General features: G+C 40.5%; 1 protein-coding gene across 1 annotated transcript; it reads right to left on the bottom strand.

Annotated features, from left to right (window-relative positions):
* Positions 1 to 1029: 1029 nt before the first annotated feature.
* Positions 1030 to 18577, bottom strand: hat1 (histone acetyltransferase 1). Its single transcript, XM_005723475.1, has 11 exons — positions 18494 to 18577; positions 17050 to 17121; positions 16843 to 16918; positions 13161 to 13281; positions 7274 to 7450; positions 7003 to 7124; positions 6303 to 6407; positions 5829 to 5935; positions 5134 to 5285; positions 4094 to 4210; positions 1030 to 1332 (listed from the first exon to the last, which is right to left on the bottom strand). Exons 1-11 carry the CDS (start codon positions 18498 to 18500, stop codon positions 1162 to 1164), a joined length of 1227 nt encoding a protein of 408 aa, XP_005723532.1. The 5' UTR covers positions 18501 to 18577; the 3' UTR covers positions 1030 to 1161.
* Positions 18578 to 22740: the final 4163 nt, after the last annotated feature.

The following is a 22740-nucleotide window of genomic DNA, read 5'->3' as shown; positions in this document are numbered from 1 at the left end:
TTTTTAAAGCAGAACATTGTATTCTAAGGATCACGAACGGTTAATAATTATAGGCTAACAATTCGGGTTTGGCTAATCATTGTAGATCAGCCATCTGGATGCTTGGAGCCAAAAATGATCTTGTTAAGGCAGGAGTGTGGAGCACTGAATTATCAGCTAATGCTAACAAGCTTAACTAGATACCGACATCTCGTAACTAACACGTAAATAAATCACTAGACTTTTACTCACCAAAACTGCAGCACAGTTAGTACAATTAAAAACACGAGACCACTTTAGAAGGTCCAGCTCAGTTTCTTCTCTTAGCAGAGGCGACACCTAGCATACGGCTACACCTGTTAGTTAAAGTGACCACGCCCCAAATTTGCACATATTTAAACCCTATTATTTAAATAGGTGACTTGTTTTTACTTAAGTAGGATTTTAACATTTACTTAAGTAGCTTAATAGTACATAGATTCTACTAAATATATTTAAAGTACTTGCAGTAAGTAGACCACGTTTTAATTTGTCTTCTTAATTTGCTTTCAAAATATTTTTTATGCTAAATTGTTTATTTCAAACAGTACATTTGTATTTCTGAGCAGAAAATCATTATATCAAATAAAGCTCTTAACGACCAAAAACAGAAACTCGGTTGCTCCATTTTATTTTCTTCTCAATGACAAGAATCACACCAAAAATACAAAAAACACTTTTCTTTTTTTAACTTTCAGTATGAAGTGCTTCAAAACACACACACACACACACACACACACTGGGAACTGTTTTGACAAAAGCTCTTAAAAAATGTCTATGATGGAAAAGAAGCAGGGTTTCTCTGCAGGACAGTGTACCTCTGATCACCTGTGAAATATTACGTGTCATTTCATGTCAAACGTTGTGATTTAAACACATGAAGCAAACAGGAAGCCTCTGCCCTTGGGCTGCACTACTCACCTCTACTGTATCAACACCAGCTGGGAAACAGAAAGGCCCTTTTCTACTACAGCCTATCACCAGCTACTATACATTTGTGACACTCTTCAATTAAAACAGTGATTTCTTTATTTGTTTTCCTTTTTTTTGCTGCATCAAGAGGTCTTCTTCTTGGCTGCTGCAAAAAGTCTGTGGTAATGTGGGAGCGGGTACGCTCCAGGTCAGGAGCCTCTCACAGTCAGATCAGGCCTGTGATGCTAGCCTCTCAATGATTCTCCTGTAGTCCTCCACAACATCCTGGTAACTCTTCTCCAGCTCCTCGTGCTGTGTCTGAGTGTCCATCTGACTCATGTGGGACACCAGCTCCTCTGGCCGTAGGCACTTCCTCATCTTCGCCAGCTCCCTCTGATTCTTCTGCACAAAATAAATGACATAAATCAGTGGCTGAGGCCGCATGCATACAAATTCTTCTGATTTCAAATTTTGGTTCAAACGCTCTCCTGTGTCTTCAGCACATGTTGGATAAACACCTAAAGAAGGCTCTCTTGTCTTTTCAGCATAGTAGTTGTAGTTTTTTTTGTCTTGTTTTTGATTAAAGACAAACTCTGTATAGAGGAAGAGTTCAAAGCTGCTGTCTGGCATAGAGAAGAAAGACTGCAGTCAGAAAGTCATCAGTTTAAAATGTTTACTTAGCATAATTTTTCTTTTAATTGGTTTATGAAAAGATTTCAGGGTTTTTTTTAACCCTCCAATACCAAAAAAGACTTAAACTTCAATGCACTGGAGTCTTTTTATATGAAAAACTGATTAAATATCAGAAAAATAATCTCCATTAAAGTCTTTGTATATGCTACTCTCTCATCTTTGGAGTCATCTCTTTATTCCGTCTTTATTGTGTAACACACATTCTTCTTTCAATGGCTTTAACATCATGGTTTTGACTGCATGGCTCGTTATTGGAAAGTTAGAGAATGAGTTACTCTCTAATAAAGGGTTCTTAGTGTACAGTAATCCATCAAACAGTGTCTGAAATCCTCCTCATGACAGAAGACGACGGCAGAAGTTTACAGTCGTTAAATAGCTCAAAAATGTGAACAATGGAGATCCATCCATCCATTTTCTCATAATTATGCGGGTCCGAGTTGTGGGGGCTTTACCAATTTCTGTCCTTCATCTACCCAGGGGCTGCCTACAGGTAAAATACACCTGAACCATCTCACCTAGAAGAGGTCCTGCTTCGGGTTGGGTTGGTTCTGCTGCAGGTTTACCTGATTGATACAAAACCCGTGAAGCATAGACTAGAGTCTTTACTCCAGGGGTCTGGTCCTTTTTTTGTCTCTACTCTCTGAACTGTCCTGTCTAACAAAGGCAAACAACGTTCAAAAGAAAATTAAAAACAAAAAAACAAAAATAAAAAAAACATCTTAAATGCTAAGTAGCTTTTAAAGTTTAAAGATCTCTGTTACACATACTATACAACACAGAAATATACTTTAGGTTATTTTATACCTCTAGAGAATTAATAACCAGTGATTATCATTTATATGTCTTGACACCTGAAAAAGAAGTGAAATTGATCGCTGCTATTTCTGGACATGGGTGGTTAGATTAGATAATGAACATGCGACAGACACGTTGAAAACGCAGCATCAAACATAATAAATCAGACCACACACACGATGCCTTCCCCATCTCCAAACTCCAATTTAGTAATTTATTTTATTTCTGTATTTATTGGTAAATGGACTGGTTCTTATATATACCGCTTTTCTACTTGACTTTATACAATGTGTGTCGTTCACATGTTCACACACACCTTAATAAAAGCACTTTTTTCTATGTCTAAGTGCTTTCCAGCTAACATTATACACACACAGTCTGATTCCTGATGAAGGCATCAGGAGGAATTCTCTTCCCCTTTGGCACGAAGACTAGAGCAGCAACACCCAACCTTCTAATAAGAAGATGACCTGCTTTCAGTCACCCTTGGGCAAAGGGTACACAGTGTTTGAGGATCTGTGTTATCAGCACACCTGTTAAAGGCTACAGTTTTTGTTTATCACACCGTAACGTCGTGTTGAAAAATGTTATTGTGCATTTTCTCTTACATTGTGCAGTCTAATCGGCTGTGTGAAAAGCCTGCACACACGTGCATGCACACACAGTCGCTGGGGAATTGGCGGTAAGAGCAGAAATGCAAAATCCCCCTTCACGTTCACAGAGCAGCTCTGCCATTCAGCTAACTACATGCAAAATCTCCTCAGGGAAGGAAAATCTGGCTCTGCATCTGGCCACCAGATCCTTCGTTGCCACTCTCCCAAGGAATTCCTCCTTCCCACTTCGCCGCATAGGTCTTTTCCATGTCACATTCTGCCTTTTTTGAGACATGCGGTTGCCCTGATGACAGCAAAGTCTCTAATGGATAGTATGCAAAGCCTCAGCGAGCAGATCGGACATAAAATATCACAAGCCAAACAGGATGCAGGGAGTTATTCTGGTGCATAGACACAGCATTTCCCACTGACAAGAATCAAGACGCAGAATAACGGACATTTTCGATACTCTGTTCGCTCAGTCTCTCAAACTCCCCCCCCCCTCTCCAAAAAAAAAGTCCATCAAGAAACCATTTGATAAGAATCAAATGAAAAGGAGTGAATTCTGAATAGTAGCAGCTTTCTGACAAAGTGCTTTAAACACACTTTCATGAAAATTATTTCCTTCAAAGAAATGCAAATCCCGACTAATGACATGTGCCTGAATAGAAAAAAGCTCCAGCGGCAGCAAAACCACAGACGCCTGGTGCGCCCTATTGTGGCTGTAACAATGCGGCACTAGTATTCTATCAATTTTCACAGGACTGAAGATCAATTTTTCTGCTGTTTTAAAAGGTAACATAATAAACAGTGACAATACGGGGCTGTAAGCTGATCAAGTGTGTGCAGTACACGGGCCACTTTTCTTCCTACACTGAATAGCTATAATGTTATGCTAACAAAAGGTGGAAGACTGCACACTGGATTCCTGTTTGACAGCAGCAGAGACAAGTTGACATTCAGATTTATTCGAATGCACCGAGGAATCACTTTGAATGTCACTTTGCAGGCACTTTTTTGGACCCGCTCCACACTGACATGTAAAGTACACCACGGCGAAGCTGTGAAAATTAAAACCTCACCCTGTAGGGTCCGAACAGCCTCTTCTTCACCTCTAAGCGGTACTCTCTCGCTTTGTCTTCATCGCTCATGTCTGTCGCTCTGAGGCGTAGGATTTCATAAACTCGCCTGGCATGTTTCTGCAGACAATAAAAAACAAGATAATTATTTTCATTTAATTACTTTCAAAATAAATCATTACGCCTCAACAGGAGTCAAACACACTTCCCAGCTGAATGGCTACAGGAAGTCCTAAGCAGTTACGGGCAGGTTGTAAAAGAAAAAAAAACAGAAAAAACAAAAATATGATAGGATATGCAGCAGCATCAAAGAACAGAGAACTGAGTAGCATTTAGAGCAAAGGAACAAAATGAGTTGCTACTATGCTATATACTATACTAGTATAGGCAGTATTTATGTATTTTTGGGAGGTCATTTCTCAGTAAGTAAATAAAGCGTGCAAACTGATTTGCTAACATTTGCAACCGTGCACATATTTAACAGTGGAAAAGAAAAAAAGCATATCTCAGTTTTTGTATTTGATACTGAAATGAACTGCCTGCGTCTGTGTTTGGAGCCCTATTCAACATATTGAATATTTATCTGATACTGGACTGTGGCGCAGCCGCTTTTAAGCTCCTCCCTCTTTTTAACGCAACTGTCTTCGGATTTGCTTCCACTGGCAAATAGAAGGTTTGTGCATGTGTCTGAGGCTGCTGTGTTCCCACACAGATCTGAGAGTAGAGAAAACCCCCAGAAACGGAGCATTTAGTGCAGTCTGAAGTGATGACTTGTACAACGCTGACCACATTATTTTAATATTTTTCCCATCCATTATTGTAACAGTGCATATATGCCAGGAAACAGAGAATAGCAGGACTAAGGCACTAAACTCTGTGCTTTCAGAGACTTTTCCACACACCTCTGGTAACAACAAATAAAATCTTTTTGGATCTCTGCTCTAAAAAAAGTAATAAACATAACAAAGGTCATCAAACCTTTTCTTCCTCACTAATAAAACTCAATTTTGCAAACCTATCACAGCTGCACCCTCATACGGCACCTTGTTAATTTTCAGCTTGTCTTGCGCCTCTTTGATCATGTCAGCTGAGAAGCCGAGGTGCAGCTTGTCTACAGCGAAGGATGGCAGGCCCTGACAAAGCTTCACCAGCACGTAGTCTCTCAGCTTCACATAGTTCTCAGAGGGGTCTTCAGCTGTGAACAGACAAAAACCACAATAAGACTCAAATGAGCTGATGGTGTTAATCTCAGGATTTTTCAACACCCCTGACACAGATGGCCTGGTTCAATCCCAGTGTTAAGATAGAGGAGGAGTGAAAGAAACAACAATATACTTCACACCTTGGAACTTTTCAAAGTAGAAATATGGCAAAAAACCAGAGGAACTGTTAGCAGGAACCCTTCTTCCTATTCACTGCTAAACTTTTAAGTTCTGTCTTGAATAGGTTTTCATTCTGAAAAGAAAAGGCTGGGATGCCTCTTTAGTATTCACCCTCCATCTCCATGCAAAGCATCTATTTCGATCCAACTAGTTTCAATAGAGCACATTCTGGTATACGAGCCAGCCCTCCAAATTAACTCACCGTCTGGATCCACCAACTGCAGAGAAAAATCGTTTAAACTGTTCGTGGGTGATGCCTGGATCTTAGATTAAATGTTTATCCCACCTTCTTCAACATAGTAATTGCGTTTTAAGGGGGGGGGGGATAAATAAATAAAAATAAGTAAGATGCTCACCTGTGATGTCTTGCACTTTGGGCAAGCTGCAATAAAATCTGTGTACTGCCTCCAGAAGCTGAGCTCCGTGACCTTCTCCTTGGAACGGAGGCAGGATCAGCATTTGGCTGTTTAGTTAAAGGTCAGACACAGACACAAATATAAATGCCAAAAAAAGGAAAAGAAAACAAGAAGAAAACAGGTTTCTTCAGAATTTGTTGTTTTTCTCAGCAGGAGCAGATTCGCTTTGATTGAAAGCAGAAAATAATACACGGATCCATCAATGCAACAAATCAAATCAAATCAAAAGCTTATCTATAAAGTTGTTTTCAGATACAAATCACCCTGGTTTGGTACTGAAACAAAATCTGGTTGAATAGTTGGCTATATAAGCCAGTAATTTGGGCTCTTTGGGAAGAGGATAAAGAAATGTATAATTTTCCACTCCTTTCTCGTACAAAAGAATGGGAAGGCACGTGCTGCCCCGGCAATTACCTTACACGTGGTCGGGTTTTGTCTGGGTATACGTAGTAATTATAAACTGTCATGTAGCCAACAGTTGCGTAGAGAGTCTCCCCATCTTTATTGTACTTTTCAAATCTGCAGATAAAACACAAAGGAAAACAGGTCAATTACAGGCACACTCCCATGCAGTGTCCATTTTAGCCTCTCTGTTCCCGTGCCCACCCCTGACCCCCCTGACATCAGCACGTTGGAGCAGCCAGCGCCGCGATTGGTACACCTGCTGCAACCTGAATACATTATGCACTTAATTGGAGTACTGCAACTTAGAGGAAGAGAAGAGGTTGGAGGACGGACTGAGCTCCTCAAACTCACTTCAGCCCATTTTCCCCATTGTAACCATTAATAGGTGCCAGGGTAAAGAAAACACTGGCAGAGGCTCTTTTTACTGTTAAGACATTGTTCAGTATTTCAAAAGACAACAGTATTCAATTCAGCTCTTGCCCCTGAAAAATCTGAAAAGGCCTTCTGGCACAAAGGAAGCTCTTGCCTGATCAACAATTCTCCTACCGGGGGGAAATATAATCAAACTGGCATGGTAATTGGTCACAAGCGCCTCAAAGGGGGGCTTTGTTTTTCAATGACACAATAAAAGCTGCGGGCTAGAGCTCTGTGTGCGTGCGTGCGTGTGTGTGTGTGCGGGGGGTTGATGTCAATTAAGGAGGGCACTCACACAAGAAAGAAGTCCCAACGATCGTCGTCTGCGTCAATGAAACTGGCAGTCTCTATGAACCACATGAGGAAGGTCTGCAAGCGCTCGTGGTACTCCCGGAATCCCGGGCAGGTAACCTCAGCCTGTGGGGGCGAATGCAGCGAAAATAAGAGGGTTTAAATCTCATCTGCATCGCTGTGATGCAAAACTATCCTCCAGATGAAAAAGAAAGCTGATTTTAAAACCTAAAAGGCTTTGCGGGTTTGCTTTGATGACTTTTTTGGTCCCCCACCTTGTGAATCTGGTACGTGAGTTCTCCTGCCTCCTCGCTGTGGACCGTGTACGTGTGAAGCAGGGTGCCGAAGGGCTTGAAATTGGCCTCCTTCTCCAGCAGTGAGATGAAGTCATCGGTGTTGCAGGTGAACCCAGCAGGAATGATTTCCCGAATTTTCCCCTCGACGTCATCAGCCTGGAGAAAAAAAAAAACAACCCAAAAACAATAAAACACAAGGTGAACCCATTTAGCGATTCAACACCTAATCTCGCCTATCTCTGTATCTTTCCGGTATTTATACATATATGTATATATTGGCGCTAAACCAGAGTGGTGTCATTTATGTAGCTGAATACTCATGAAACTTCAGGAAAAAGTTGACGTCTACAAACACGTCGAGGGTTTCGAGTTTGATCCTAGGGGACTTTTCCGAGTGGTAATTTTTGCCGCTGAAAAAGAGTGCAATATATCCCGCAAACTCCAACCGGGAGCATACGTGTTTGGCGCCAATGAAAAGAAAACCATTAGGCAATTAAAACTGTCAGCTGAGCAGACCACAGCAGCACCCTCCTCCCTCCCGCCCCTCCACGATGAAAAGCCCACTTAAATCAGTACATTTACTACTTATGTTAAACCATGAATATGTGATGAAGTTGCCACAATAAACGCATTTCTGCTTCTCACTGGGAAATAAAATCTTATGAATTGATCTCAACTTAACAAACCTTTGGGCATCCATAATAGAGGCCTCTCCTCTAATCCTGCCAAGTGAACCCAATCAAATGAATTTGCCCCTGCGTTTTCAAAGAGCCTCCGAGACAAAGAGGTCCTACCCTTGGACTTTTTACTCAGTGCAACGTGTGGTTAGTTCAGCTGTAATGTTTGCATTGTATCCATTTCCACAAGGATTGACATGAGAACACTTTGCTAAGCAGCCCTTTCACACCATTTACATGTGTGATGGGCATTATTTCAGCACAGAGACCCTTGCTGCTCAGCATTGAAAACTGGGAAATGAAGAAGGTCTGAGCAAAATGCACTACAAAAGGCTAATACAACATACTGCTAATTCCCCCCTTTCAGACATCAGCTAATATCTAACTGGAAGTAATGCACCTGCAGCTGAATGCCTCTTAGCCATTGTAATTGTTCGGCCACATTTCTAGGGAACAAGGACCACACTTAAAAGGCCATGGACAAACAAGTCTCTTTGTGCTGGCCACTCTCTTACATACTAGACACTAAATTGCACAGCCTTCCAGAATAGATGCTTTAGTTTGGCATGAATATAACTTAATAATGTTCCTTTAGAACACTTTGTTAATGTCTTTGATTTCTAACAAGAAGCACAAAAGGAGCACAAACCACCTAATTTGTTGTGTCGGCATTATTCCATCTCTTTAATCCAATCCTGAGGCCGTGCCACGCTGAACATTTGCAGTCATTTTTCTGTTTACAGTCAAAGTGTTAGACATTAACGTGGATTATGAGGCTAATATAAAACTATTAGAGGTATTCAGCAATTTCCTATAGTTACCAGCCTGCGTGGAATAAACATCTGGTACTACATTTGTTTTTCTTCTGGGAAAAGTCCAGCAGTATGGCGGGTGGGGGGTGTGGGGGGGTTTGGACTGATTTAAAGGGGAGAAAGGTGAGTTTTGATCAGTCTTGTATCAGCGTGGCAGCTGCATCAACTCCATCTCAGCCTCCCCTCGTTTCTCACCAGCTGCACCGCACCCCGACCGTCCACACGCACTCAGAGACAAACACTCTTCAGATGCAGCCTGAACTCTGCTGCTCCCCTCGCACTCTGCCTCTACACCAGCTGCACTCAAACCCTTAACAAGGTGAACACTCAGGGGTCAACACCAAGTAGAGGCACACACACTGCCATCACATTTCACGTCTGAATATCGGCTTTAAAAAACAGGTAATGGCTGTCTTTTACCTTTAAAAAACGTAAATTGGTTGCCTTTTTTTGGGGGGGGGGGGATTTGCCTGAGAGGAAAGAAATCATGTCTGTATATTCCATATGAGGTTATTTATAATTTCACCGCATGCACAGACACACCAAACTAAGTTATAGCAGCACTTCCACTACCACCAGTTGAAGGCCACATTGTCCAGTAGAGAAGCCCCCCTGCTGCTTGCAGACAAGACAGATGTCCCCCAGTTGAATCATTTGACCTCAGTAGGGGCCCTTGCTAATTCTGGTATTCATTTTGCATGTTTGACAGCGTGAGGAAATATTCAAAGCTGCCAGTGGCCTTTTGTGAAGTCTCAGAGGAAGAAGAGAACCCAGGACAAGCATTTCGCTTTACTGTCCGCTTTTGTCCAAATACTGGCCGTTCATATGTAAATAACTCTGGCAATTAAAAAAAAAGGGAAAAAAGAAAGAAAGAAAAAGAAATGGCAGGAAACTTTACATACTAAGCAGACGAGAGTTAAAATTAACTATAAAGTCATCAGCAGCCGTCGTTAGATAAAACAAGCATCTCCTTTTTTGATACGTTTACACACATTCGGCCTCAAGGAGCTCAACTGTCAATAACTCGAGCAATAATTCACTCCTACAAATACGTGTACGATACATCCAACCGGGTCACATTACTCCCCCTGCTGATTCCATTACAGAAAGCTCTAAAAATCAATGCCTCGTGTTGGACCCCCGCTTATACAACCATTCTCTTCAGAGGGAGGAGTGGGATTAGCGCAGACACACAGGGGACCGTGGTGTGATGAGATTTAGTCTAACAAAACAGGAGATCTCTAACTGGAATAATGTCACGCTCTCCCCTCCGGGAGAGGCTGCGAGGGCCCTCCGTTAAAGCGCCTTAGGTTTATCTGCTTCCCTTAAAGTGTAATCGATCGCACAATTAGGGAGGAAACGCCTCAGGGAAGCTGCCTCGTGTTGGTCTATGAAAATTACAGCCTGATTTGTTAAAAAGTTCAGATTAATAAGGACATCTTTTGTGCCATACTTTGATATGTTGAGCTGTTTTTTTGATATGTTTTGACAAATAAAATAAAATCCTGTTCCATTTACGCTTTTCCCGTCACCTGCTGTTAGTTCAAAACACACAAATTATACGTGACACGGGGTATCGAATCTAACATTTGTGAAACTACTGTCAAAAATACAATACATGTCTCCCCCCCCCTCTCAGATTAACAGAAATGCGTCGTAGGCGCTTCAGATCTTTTACACAGTTTTCTACTGTTTACCAAAGTGGATTCAGAGAGGAGCTGAGTTGACTTGTTTGTTTACAGAGGAAATTTAGGAGTCTTTTAAGACTCTTGTAAGACAGCTTTAAATTTAAGACCATGTGTGATGGAAGCAGGCATCACAAATTAAACTAGAATCTAAACACAGTAAGGTGAAATCAAAGTTAACTTCGAGACGAAGTTTCAGTTTCAGCTATTTGTTTTTGCTATTTCAAAAAACGATAAACTTGTATGAATAAACTGCGAATGTGTATCCTTTTCATAAATTGAACTGAAAGAATCAGTTTGAATTTGATGACGTCATCTAGTTTTGTTCAAATAAAAATACAGTTGTTGTTCGACACGATGTCCCTGTTTTTCCGTGTGTCACACACACCTTCGCCCCCTTGGTACACATTTCCAAACATTGTTTTTAACCACAAAGAGTAATCGCTATTCTCAAATCACTTGTCACTAAACTTGAAATTTTTTTCCATTTCTATAAACTAAAGGGCAGGCTGGCTAGCAACACCTTCCTCTTTATCATTATCAGAGTTTCCATCAGTGGACTGCAAGCCTAGCTGGTCATAAAGTGACCCAGTGAAAGCCTAACGCACAGAGGCTTTTTCTTTTATTTCTTTTTACATTTTTTTTGCATAAAATGTAACTAATGCGTCTTATCAGGTAACTGTTACTGTTAAAGGACAGATCAAACTGTCCTTTCAGGCTGTAAGCAGTTTTGTGCCACACCCACCCAACATGCTAAAGTGTGATTACCGCGTTAGCGTGTTCACGTCCACCCAAACGAACCGGACCGATTCAAACGGTATACAGTGTTAATTTTAACAGCAAACTTTGATTTTGTTTTAGTCAAATTTTAGTCACCTAAGCTGTTCTACTTTTAGTCTCGATTTAGTTGAGTGTAAGATTATAGCGGACTAAATCAACAACAATTGAGCCACATGGTTTATGAAGATTCTTATTGTAGGTGACATCAAATGCAAAACATTTCCATATGTCTACTCTCCTCCTCCCGGGTGTTGATATTGTGTCGTGCTTCCATAAAACAGGGAGCATGGGATGTAGCAGTACCCACCCTGTTTGTGTGGGGGAAATCAAATGTGCACATCAAACCTTACTGCACAAGATTACTTCTACTCAAAGTGTTTTTGTTGAGCGATTGTGTATACAGTTTACAAAAAGGAAAAAGAATGGAAACGCAAAAACTGGTTACATTGAATACAGAGCAGAACTTCTCACGTTAGAGCATAGGCAAAAGAAAAGTTAACAAAACACCACAACCCGGAAGGGGTGATTGATACTAACAAGACCTTTCATTACAAACCACACAGAAGTTAGCTGCAACATCACTGAGCTTCACATTCCCATTAACACAGACACACATCAGACCTCTACGGAATAAGCAAATCTGTTAGTCAGCAGGAACATCCTTAAATTGAAGGTTAGAGAAGTTTGACAGAAAAAGACCCCAGATTTTATCATATGTGCCCTTTTGGTTCTGGATGGAGCAGTGGATCTTTTCAAGACTGAGACACGACATAAGATCAGCAAGCCACTGAACATGGGTGGGCGGGGCAGTGGCCTTCCACCTCATCAAAATGGCACACCTAGCCAGGAGGGAACCAAAGGACAGCACCCGAAATTGTGCGCCAGCAATATACTTATCACAAAAGAGAGCAAGTAGGGGGTTGAGAGCCAGTTTCAGACCAGTAGCCTTGTTCAAAGTTTAGAAAACGGGTAAGATTGGCAAGATTACTTCTGATTGGATCAATTCCAAACTTGTCCTGCCTTTCCACACAATTCAATTAGTTGTGATTGGACCTTGTCTCTCCTGAACATTTCCACCTTGCTTTTAATTCAGTGACAAAAGTGTGTGTGTGTGTGTGTGTGTGTGTGTGTGTGTGTGTGTGTGTGTGTGTGTGTGTGTGTGTGTGTGTGTGAGAGAGAGAGAAAGACATTTATCACCTCCGCACTAGACTTTCATTAGCTCAGTCGGCTTGTTTGTACACTTGAGCTGGATTAAGCTGAACATAGCGTTTGGTACCCCCCCCCCAAAGTTTTGGATCAGTACACTGAGCTGACTTGATTTGGACATTAAAAACATCTCTGGCTAATTGTTACTAGATGTTGTGGCATGTTTGTTTACAGTGCTGTGTATTACATCGGTATGACTGGACTCCACTCACACAGTTGTACCAGACAAGCATATTCTTACGCAGACACAGGGTAACACGAGTTTCTCACTGATTATCTACCACCTGTTGAATGAAATTCAAACTTTTAGCAGCTGGTATTTAGCATGTAGAAACTTTGTAACAAAAAAAATTTATTAAATAAAGCAAGACTGTGTTGATGCAGGCGTCATGACTCAACAACACTTACACAATAAATGACTAAGTGAAAAATCCACTCTCGGGCTAGACTGTGTTTTACATAATTATTAAAAGCACAATAGAGCAGTTTTTGGAAAGAAAAACACTACTTTTCAGCAGGAGGCAAAGTTTTGTCATCTTTTCTTCATATTCAAGTATTATTTTTATGTTTATGTCTATACTGGCGGCCTCTGATTGTGATAAACAGTGAGCAGAACACGGGTATCTATTGTCTATTGTCCCCACGATAACACAACAAAGAGGCTGATGCAAGTATGATAAAAGAACGGCATAAAGAAATGACTTACCTCCACACAGTCGAACGTCTCTGTGACTTTTGAGGTATATTTCACTTTGAAGAGGGTACTCAGGTTCCCCGCGGCGTAGAAGAGCTGAATCTGAAGACCTTTGTAGCCAAAAGCAACCTCACTGCACAGAAAGTGACTGAAATTACTAAAAATCCAAACAAGATTACAAAAAGTCGGGCAGTGATTTGTAAAAAGGACTGCTTTGTGTAATGTTCAGAGGGACAATAACGAACATCAATTATTCCCATTACATAAAAACAAATATACACCTGGAGTTTATAATAAATGCTTATCACAGGTCACTTATTTCGCTGTGCTGCATTGTTTCGTTCATCGTTATATCACTGGCAGTTTATGACAAAATAGATTCATCATTATGCAACTGTGATTAAGGTTTACTAGCAATTACGCTTGCCGAAATAATTAATGCCCCAATTACAGAGTTCCCTTTGAGCTGATTGCAGCAAGTGCAAAAATAACCAATCCTAGTTTTGACTAATTTGGAAATGCAATTTAGAAACGTTAACGACGTGCTACTGTAAGTCTATGCGCCGACACAGGTGTCACTGCCAATAATGCAGTGTTGCTCCGGTTCAGTGCCTCTTTTGTGCATCACATTACAGTAATTTCGCAGCTCTACAATAACATGCAAGACCAATTATCATTTATGTTCGCACATTATGTTCCTTTCTGTGAATCCGACACTGGAAACATCACTGTGTGCTGTCCATCAGGAAGAATCACATAAAAAGATCACGTATATTATTTTTAAAACTTTCTGTCAGTGACGCAACAGCAAAGTTTTCTGCTAGTCATTAATAAAATCAGTTAACTGACTAAAACTAGGGGGGGTGGGGATGTGTTACCTTAAAATGCAAGTAAAAATCCTTAATCAAACCACTGGTGTGGGCAGTTTAAATGTGGAGTAACTCATGCACTCCAGGGGCCACTTATCAGACCGAATCACACTTCATAAACCCTGACAGGGGCAAAGAAAATGTGCAAGGCTCAGGACCTTTACTATTACAACTGTATGGAGACACATTTGAGTCTTATAATGAAGATGCCAGAGGCTTTAAAATAAATTAGCCTATCAACATTACTAATAGGTGAAAATGATTCAAATCTTTAGCTATGTGACGATTCTGCAGTGGGCTATTTATGATTAATTGGTACTTCATTTTTGCATTGTCATAACATTTAACATCACTAATAGCATGCTTTGTTGCATTTCTGAAATGACTGAACTATTTATCATTCTTATTATCAACAAAGGAGAACCACTGTGACGTGGATGTATATACAGGCTGACTTTGAATTGGCATGTCCATAAAAATACGCAGGGCCCTCTGAGTCTTGCAGTGTTTTTGCAAATTAATCATCATAAAAGTAGCCCACTTTGATATTGATTAATACATACAGCATGTAAGACTGGATGTCTGGTAAAGTTTACTGCCACTTTTATGGCTCAGTCTTTTAAAGTATATATGGAAAGAGGTATATTTTAGTGCAGCATGTGAAGTCTGATGCTCCGAAACTTATCACCATCTGTGAAATGCCTTAGTCCAATAACATCCCCTGAGCTGCTGTCAAACTAGCAGCAGTAGTGAAGTTGTAGATCAGATCCATTTCTTCTGCAACAGAACCACTCGCACAACCATGAACAAGCAGATGGATGGATCCAGTTCTTAACACTGGTTTTGCTCTGCTGTACTTCTGAAACTGTTCCCTTTCCTGAATTTTGGATGTAGACAGTCATGATGTAGACACTGATCCTAATGTTTAGCAGGGTTATAAACTTGCAACTTTGTTATCTGGTGTTTTGCTGCCTCTCTGCAACAATGTCCTGGATTCAGACCCACTACTGGTTGAGGCCTGTCTGTGTGGATTTTGTGTATTCTCCCTCTGCTTGCACGGGTTTCCTCAGGCACACCAGCTTCTTCCATAAGTGCTGGGTTAACTAGCAAATAAAAAATGCCCATTGGTGTGAATACAAGCTTTAATTGTTTTCTGTCATTATGCTTTGTGATTGATTGGTGGCTTGTCCCAGACGAACAATGTCTCTCAACTACCACGAGCTGTGATTTGCTTTAGGCCACCCCTGTGTTTGCTTCCAGTCAAACTAAGAGACAAGCGTGCGATATGACTCTTGTAAAAATATTTACTTTGAAAAATGGTTAAAAGGCAAAGTTATTATGACTTCTAGAAGCACAACATCAAAGTGTGTCAGTTTTAAATAAACTGGGATAAAGTTTTAGTAGATCTAATCTCGCCGCAGCTTGCAGAGCTTTGAACAAATCAATTCTAGGGAGGCAGCCAGTTTACACTGCTCAAAAAATATTATAGGAACACTTAATCACAGTATAACACAAACTCTGTTAAACTTCGGGGAGACTGATCTGTGCAGTTATGAAGCAGAAATGATTGTGACTCCATTTCACCTAAATCAGTGCAAGCTGAAGGGACTGGAGAGGCAACAAGAAGACAACCCCCAAAAAGGGAAATGGTTTTCCAGGTGGTGGCCACAAAACCGCCACTCTTTTCTAAGCCAACCTGTTCGATTTATCTCTAGTTTTGCTTTTTCCTGGTGTCCTTGTCACTACTGGTAGCATGAGATGGTACCGGCATTCCATTCATGTTGCAGAAGCAGTTCAACTTCACCAGGATGGCACATCCATGCATAAGTGGAGGAGACAGGCTGCTACAAGAGCAGAGCTGGTACGGGCTGTAGAAGAGACTGTTATCTGCTCCTTTGCATGCAGCAGAACAAAGTGTCAGAATCTGGGACGGTGACAAGACGTCCTAACGTTCTTTGGTAGGACCTGTGCTCACAGTCCAGCGCTGCGCAGCATTAGCAAGAGAACACCAGAAATCACTGATCATATGTAGCACAGTATCTGAATTTTGGACTCCCTAAAAAAAACTTGTATCATCATCATCAGCTTCAGAGCTCCAGCATCATGCTTATTATACATCTAAAAATTTGCTGATTTCTTGCAGACTCTGTGTCAGAGATCAACCAGCCACCATTCAGCTCAAACAGCAGTAAACAGTTACAAGCCATTATATCACCAATAACTTCTGTGAAAGAATTACTTGTTCAAAAGATGTTGAAGGTGAGTTTAATTTGGGTGCTGTTATTAAATGAACTTGCTGGCCTAAAATCATCCATAATTTCCTCCTCATATTACTGCATTTGCAAGATTAATCTCCAAATTCATGCCACTTATAATTATTGCTTAAATCACAAAATGTAAACAGACAGTAACCACTACCAGTCAGCTCATGTCTTGACTGTTTACTGCGTCTTAATTAAAGATTCATGAATATGTTTTCTTAAGGAGGCCAATTACTGTTAATGTCTTCAATACATCTTTATAAAGTCAACGCAGGAACCCAAAAGGAACGCTAGACTTTATAGCTAAAGAAAGACAAGCTAAGGGAAATGTATAGTGAAAAACTACATTTATAGTCACACTGCTACAAGTATTGAGCCCTGTAGTTTTATTTTACTAAACTGTAAACTGACATAACACCTGAGTGATAAGAGGGCCTGAGAGCTGGATTTGAACAGACTTGGTAACTACCATTAAGGTGTCTGTCTAATTTTGTTTTTATGCATAGAAAAAACTGCAATTTTTAAACCTGATAACATTATGTTTGTATCATTATAAATACTCACTCGTCTCCAAAGACTTGGTGGCTGTACTCGGGGTGGAATGTGGTGCTGTCGTCGTCAACATCCTCTGGAAAGCGAACTGAGTGAAGGGGAAAAAAACATGTTCAATTAAAGTGTGAAATTAGGAAAACGTACCACAAAATGTTGGAAATGTATACACGCAATTATTCATTAACACAACATGGGAAATGAAGAAAAAACAAAACCTACCCAGCTTCAAGGATATAGCTTCATTGGTGTCACACTTGTACTCAGCCAGTTTCTTTTCCATGGTGTTTACATCTGGGGCAACACAGAGGAAACAAAGTATGTTAACAATTGTTCCATTTCACCCTGAGAATACAGCTGATCATCTGACTCCACCTCATCATATCACACCAACTCTGTCACACAAATCCACTGCATGTCCTCCTTCAGTACATCCATCAATCTACTTTGAGGTCTTCCTCTTTATCTCCTTGCCAGGCAGCTCCATCTTCAACATCCTTTGTCCAATGTATCTACTATCCCGCCTCTGCACATGTCCAAACCATCTCAGCCTCTCCAACTTCCTCCTGCCACAATCACCCCAAACACTCATCTCCACCTCTCTCGTACAATCTCTTCCTTCACGGAGTTCATCGCAAGTATTTAAACATCCACCTTCATGACCTCCACTCCTTCCAATCCATCTAACTCTTATTCACGTACACACACACGTATTCTGATTTGCTTCCACTGACTTTCATTCCTCTTTTCTCCACAGAACACCTCCAGCCTCTCCTCCACCTGCTCCCTACTCTCACTATGGATCATAATGTCATCTGCAAACATCATAGTCAGCAGGGACTTCTGCCTGTCCTAATTTCTCAACCTGTGGGTCACTACTGCAAACAGAGTTTGCTCAGTTTATCAAGAGGGAAATAAAAAGTGACAGGTTTTAGCTCCTCGCCACTTTCCACAAGGGCCACTGATGTGTAATAATGTAGTAAATTTAAATTTCATTATTACTTTTGCAGTTACAATAATGTCTAGTCGGCAGAATGAGGCTGGCCATTAGAGAGCCACTGCTCCAGCTTATGACTGATGATGTGAACAACCTCACCTGCCACCAAGAACCCTATTGTTGCAAACATCAACAGCTCTTTTAAACTCTGCCTCAAGCCCGACTTATACCTAACTGGACTATAGCTGTGCAACCCATGGACAAACAGAGATTTACCACGATGTAAAACTGTAGATCCTGTGCTCTGACCGGATGAGCTACTAGTGTGGTCCTATCAAATAAGCATGCCAGCCTCTTAGTTCAAAATATGTGTCAAGATGTTACATAAAGGCACGCAAACAGAATATAAACACTTGGTCAGCCACTCCACGTTACATAAAACGGTCTAAACTAACATTACATGCGCATCATCCCTCTATTCAAAGCCTATATTCAACCTGAAATCAAAGCCTTACAGAAGCATACAAACATTATCAGCTTGATAACGGGGTGCTAACGTTAGCAAACAGGCCAGCTGCTGCCTCCGAAATCTAACGTTGTGTTTTCGAAGACATCGCGAGCTGGTTTACAACTCCAGCGAGCTTAAAGCAGCACTGAAGTCCACCTGACAGTGAACAGCATTAAAACAAAGACAAGGAAACCCAACCTTAAAACGCTTAGCGACCTTACCCGCCATTTCTGCACACTGTGTTGTACGTAGCAGTGTTGTCCCAAAAGACCCGCGGAATTAGTAGGACTTCCGGGTCCGCGTGTTTCCGTGACAACAGGATGTGGATTTTTTTTTTTTATTTTTTTTTTTAGTAAAGTGTAAAAGAAATTAAAGCATTTAAAGTTTTTCTTTCACAAAATATCAACAATGTATTATAAGTTATTACAAGATTTAAAACAGAATATCTAAAAACAGTATTAAACTAAAAGTTTAAAAAGTGACGATTACGTCGTTACACGCCAAATAAAAAGCAAAACACTGAACTGAGATACGTTCATCGTTTCATCAAAGTGATTATCTGTTTTTTCTTTTTTTCTTAAAGGAACACTTTTCTGTTTTTTAGCTATTAACATGCTACCCCGTATTGTAATTTCTCATAGCCCTTTTTTTCATAAACACTTGATGAACTTGATCAACAAGTGTGTCCATCCCTATAAAAAATAGAACTTTTGGCATTTTGCTGGACTGGAGCATTCATGTGTGTGTTAACTCATTTCCCAGGAGTTGACATTCTATTAAATTCAAACCAATTTCAGGCTTTGCAATGCTCAGGAAAACTGCAGAAAACCCAAGAGTTCCATCTCAGACTGTACAGGCCTCAGATAGTGTGTAAAATGTTAAACATAAGATATTTGGCCATAATGCACAGCACCCCATTTGGCTAAAACTAAACACACATGATATACACATATTTACCTTTACCAGAAAATTATCGCTTATGTAGCTGTTTCTACAAGCTATTGTATAATGGGGGTATTCTTTTCTTTTTCACATGATTGTACCTTAGAAAAATGCAGGACAAATACAAATGATAAGTAGTTATGTCACATATCTTTAAAATTTAGCAAATAATGATAATGAATGAAGGTAGCCTAACTTTATTATCACTAACTCCAATTATTTAAGTATGATATTAAAGCTGCATTACTCTAAGAGGCAAAGATATGATACTAATATTATTAAAATGACAAGAATGAGGTTTATTGACCAGACAGTTTTGACTTTCATCTATACAATTTCCCACTCAGATCAGTCACAAATCTTAATACTGAAATTTAAGTGGTTCAGGTGTGTTATGTGATGACATATAAACAAAATTAGATGTTGATGTTTCAACATCTAAATATCTATCTAAATGTATTATGACTAAGAAAAACCCCCAAAAGAAAGTATTATCAGAGTTATACTTGTCATGTGAAATAAGAGTAAAATCCAGTGGACTTAAACACCCAGTTAAAGGCATTTTTTATTGAGTCAAGGCAATAATGTGTTTAACTTAAATGTGTATTTTCACATTTTCTTTCTTCTTCAAAAAATAAAAAAAAATCCAGTAAAATGAAAGCCCGAGGGGAAATCATCCCACACCACATGCACAGCTGATTACTGTCATACAAATGTGGGGAAAACAGCACATTTTGGATAAAAGTCCAACATATTTGGACAGTGAAGTTGGTGAGAATAAAGAAAGTGGTTAGGTTAGACTACTGTGATATCTCAATGAAATAAACAGAAATTTACTCTCTAGGGGAAAGTGCAATTTTGAACATCCCTCTGAGCCCAGGTAATGTTGTGCTATCATCCCAGCCTAAGCTATTCTGTCCTGCAGGTGCACCAATGAATGACCTACCCAGTCATGTTTAAGCCACTGTAATTTTACCTCTACCACACTATCAGCACTAGATTATCCTTTTCCTGAACAATACTATACCTTTTACAATCCTTAGGTAACAAATTGTGTCTGCATGGAGGCAATGCATGCTGCTTGATCTCTGAACCTCAAACTACAGTCATTTGGACTTTTTCCCCCCTTTTTTTGGAGAAGTCCTCGCTGTGGAGGAAGTTAGGAAATATAACATTGCAGTATTAAAAAGGTTTTGTGCAGGAATTCCTCTTGTAGACATTTACTACCGTATTCAATAGTTTGCATTTGAATTGGCTGCGTTAGTGGCGTGGCAGTGGTTAGCAAAAGTAGCTCAGATAATAAAATGATATGGCCAAGCTGTACGGTTATTAGTTTGAACCCTGGCATTTATTGATATGTTATAACTATGATTAAGCACAAAATAATAGGAACACTGACTAAACTATGTTAACTTATATCAGATAATACTCAGAGACTTGGGTGCGACCTACACTCGTCAGTAGTTTTCCTCTGTTCTAACACTGCTCTTCAGTTTATGGATGGTCTGGACATGCCTGGGCTTCACCTGCAGGTGGGGTCTCCTGTGCCTGCTGTATCAGACTCATCATCTAACTGAATTTAAGAACCAGCTCCAGTATTCCATCTCTGCCAAATTGCTGTTTATTGTAGAGTGGTAATCAGGCTCCTTCGTGGTTTTAGTGCCCCGCTGAGTTTACGCAGTGATTACATCCTTACTGTCTTGTTTTCCAGTCGTTCTTGTACAACTTAAAAGCACAGTCCCTCCAAGATACACTTACCTGTTTCCACAAAACTGGTCTATTTCATCTGGAAGATTCTGGCCAAACACTCACCTCTCTGACTCGCCTGCTTGTTCGCCCTCCAGTGGTGCTGGACTCCCACAGAAACCTGACCAGTAGCTCCCCCTTTGTGTTCTCCTTCCTTCTTCCAAGTAAGAATACTGATCTGCACTATTAAGCAATCGATGACTCACATTGTGGCCTGGACTAATTCTCTCTCCAGTCCCACCAATCCCCTACACGTTTCACTTGTCACTCCTAATTAAATGCAAATAAAACTGTAGAACTATAAACTGTCAAGTCTCAGGTTCTGCTTCAGGGACTGCAAACTGCCATTGCCTTTCAAGGCCATGACATTTGGATAAAATAATGCATCAGTAACTGAAGGGAAATGTTGCATTTAACTGCATTTCCCTGTTGCACACGGAAATCCACCAGTCCTTTATGTGGAAAAAACTTTTTCAAAACTAAATAAACCTTATCATAGACCTTAAAACCAGAAAAACAAGACGCTGAAAGAAAAGGGCTTCTTGTGTATGTATAGGTTCTCAGTCAACCTGGTTGTGGTAGTCTCAGGTCCTTCCAAGCCTCAAGCACCAGGACTGACACATTATCATTATGAAATGGATAAATACATTCAAATTAAAGGGATCAGTTAAAGTAGTACCAATGGAAGACCATGGAGAAGGTTTATGGATGTAGTAAAGGAGGACGTGTAGAGGGTTGGTGTGATAGATGATCAGATTACCTGTTTTGGTGACCCCTAAGGGAGCCATCCAGAAGAAGAATTATAACAGCATCACAAGAAAGATAAAGACACACAATTACAGCTAAAGACTGCACTTTAAAAAATCACTGTTATACTGAGTAACATTATAGAAAAACAAAACCTTGTCAACCTATAAACCTGTGAAGAACCACCTTTCTGAACCCCCATTTTTGTCTGATTCCAAGTCGAGTCCAAAGCAGGACCTCAAACCCAACTATAGCTACCAGCTCTCTTATCTGTGAGGGAGCTGGAGGAGGCAGCCTAACCAGAGCTGCTAAAATGATTCATGTTACAGTGAAACATGTTTGCCAGATGTTTTACCCTGAGAGTCCCAATGAGCTAGGCTATACGCAACTGTTGGCCGACCATCGATGACAGTTCAGGATGTATTAAATGTTGTTGGAACTGAAGAAGAATCAACAATAAGTGAAATGTGGTTTTATTCGTTTCTGCTGGTGACTTTTGATGTGGTTCCACCAATATCTCCTCACCCCCAGGCAGATGGCTGCCCATCCCTGAACCTTGTTTTGCCAGATGTTTCTTCCTGTTAAATCCTTCCCACTGTCATTTAATTCAAGTTCACAGGCAATCATGTCATTGTTGGAGTTTTCTCTCTAATACGACAGGGTCTTTATTTTACAGCGTAATATGCCTTGAGTATGGCTTGTTTGGAAGGGTTGGTGGGTTTTCCCAAAAAAGAACATGCCAGCACAGCTTAGGTTTGGAAAGCTGCATCTGAAAAACTTCTGGTAAAATGTCTTTTGGACAGACAAGACCAAAGACAAGATGTTAATAATGCAGAGCACCATGTTTGTCACAAACCAAACATAGCCTACTGACACCTCGTACTGTCAAGCACAATGGAGGAGTGACGATTTGGGCTTATTTTGCAGCCAGAGGACCTATAGAGCAGTCACTGAGACCACCTATGTGCACTAAAGTATTCTAGAGTCAAAGGCGAGGCTACGTGTTTGGCTGGTAAAGCTCGGACAAAACTGG

The sequence above is a fragment of the Pundamilia nyererei genome, unplaced genomic scaffold (genome assembly GCF_000239375.1).
Source record: "Pundamilia nyererei isolate P.nyererei 1_Seehausen unplaced genomic scaffold, PunNye1.0 scaffold00009, whole genome shotgun sequence".
Classification (NCBI taxonomy): Eukaryota; Metazoa; Chordata; class Actinopteri; order Cichliformes; family Cichlidae; genus Pundamilia; species Pundamilia nyererei.
The sequence above is the reverse complement of the archived record's forward strand: the minus strand, read 5'-3'. Positions and strand labels throughout refer to the sequence as shown.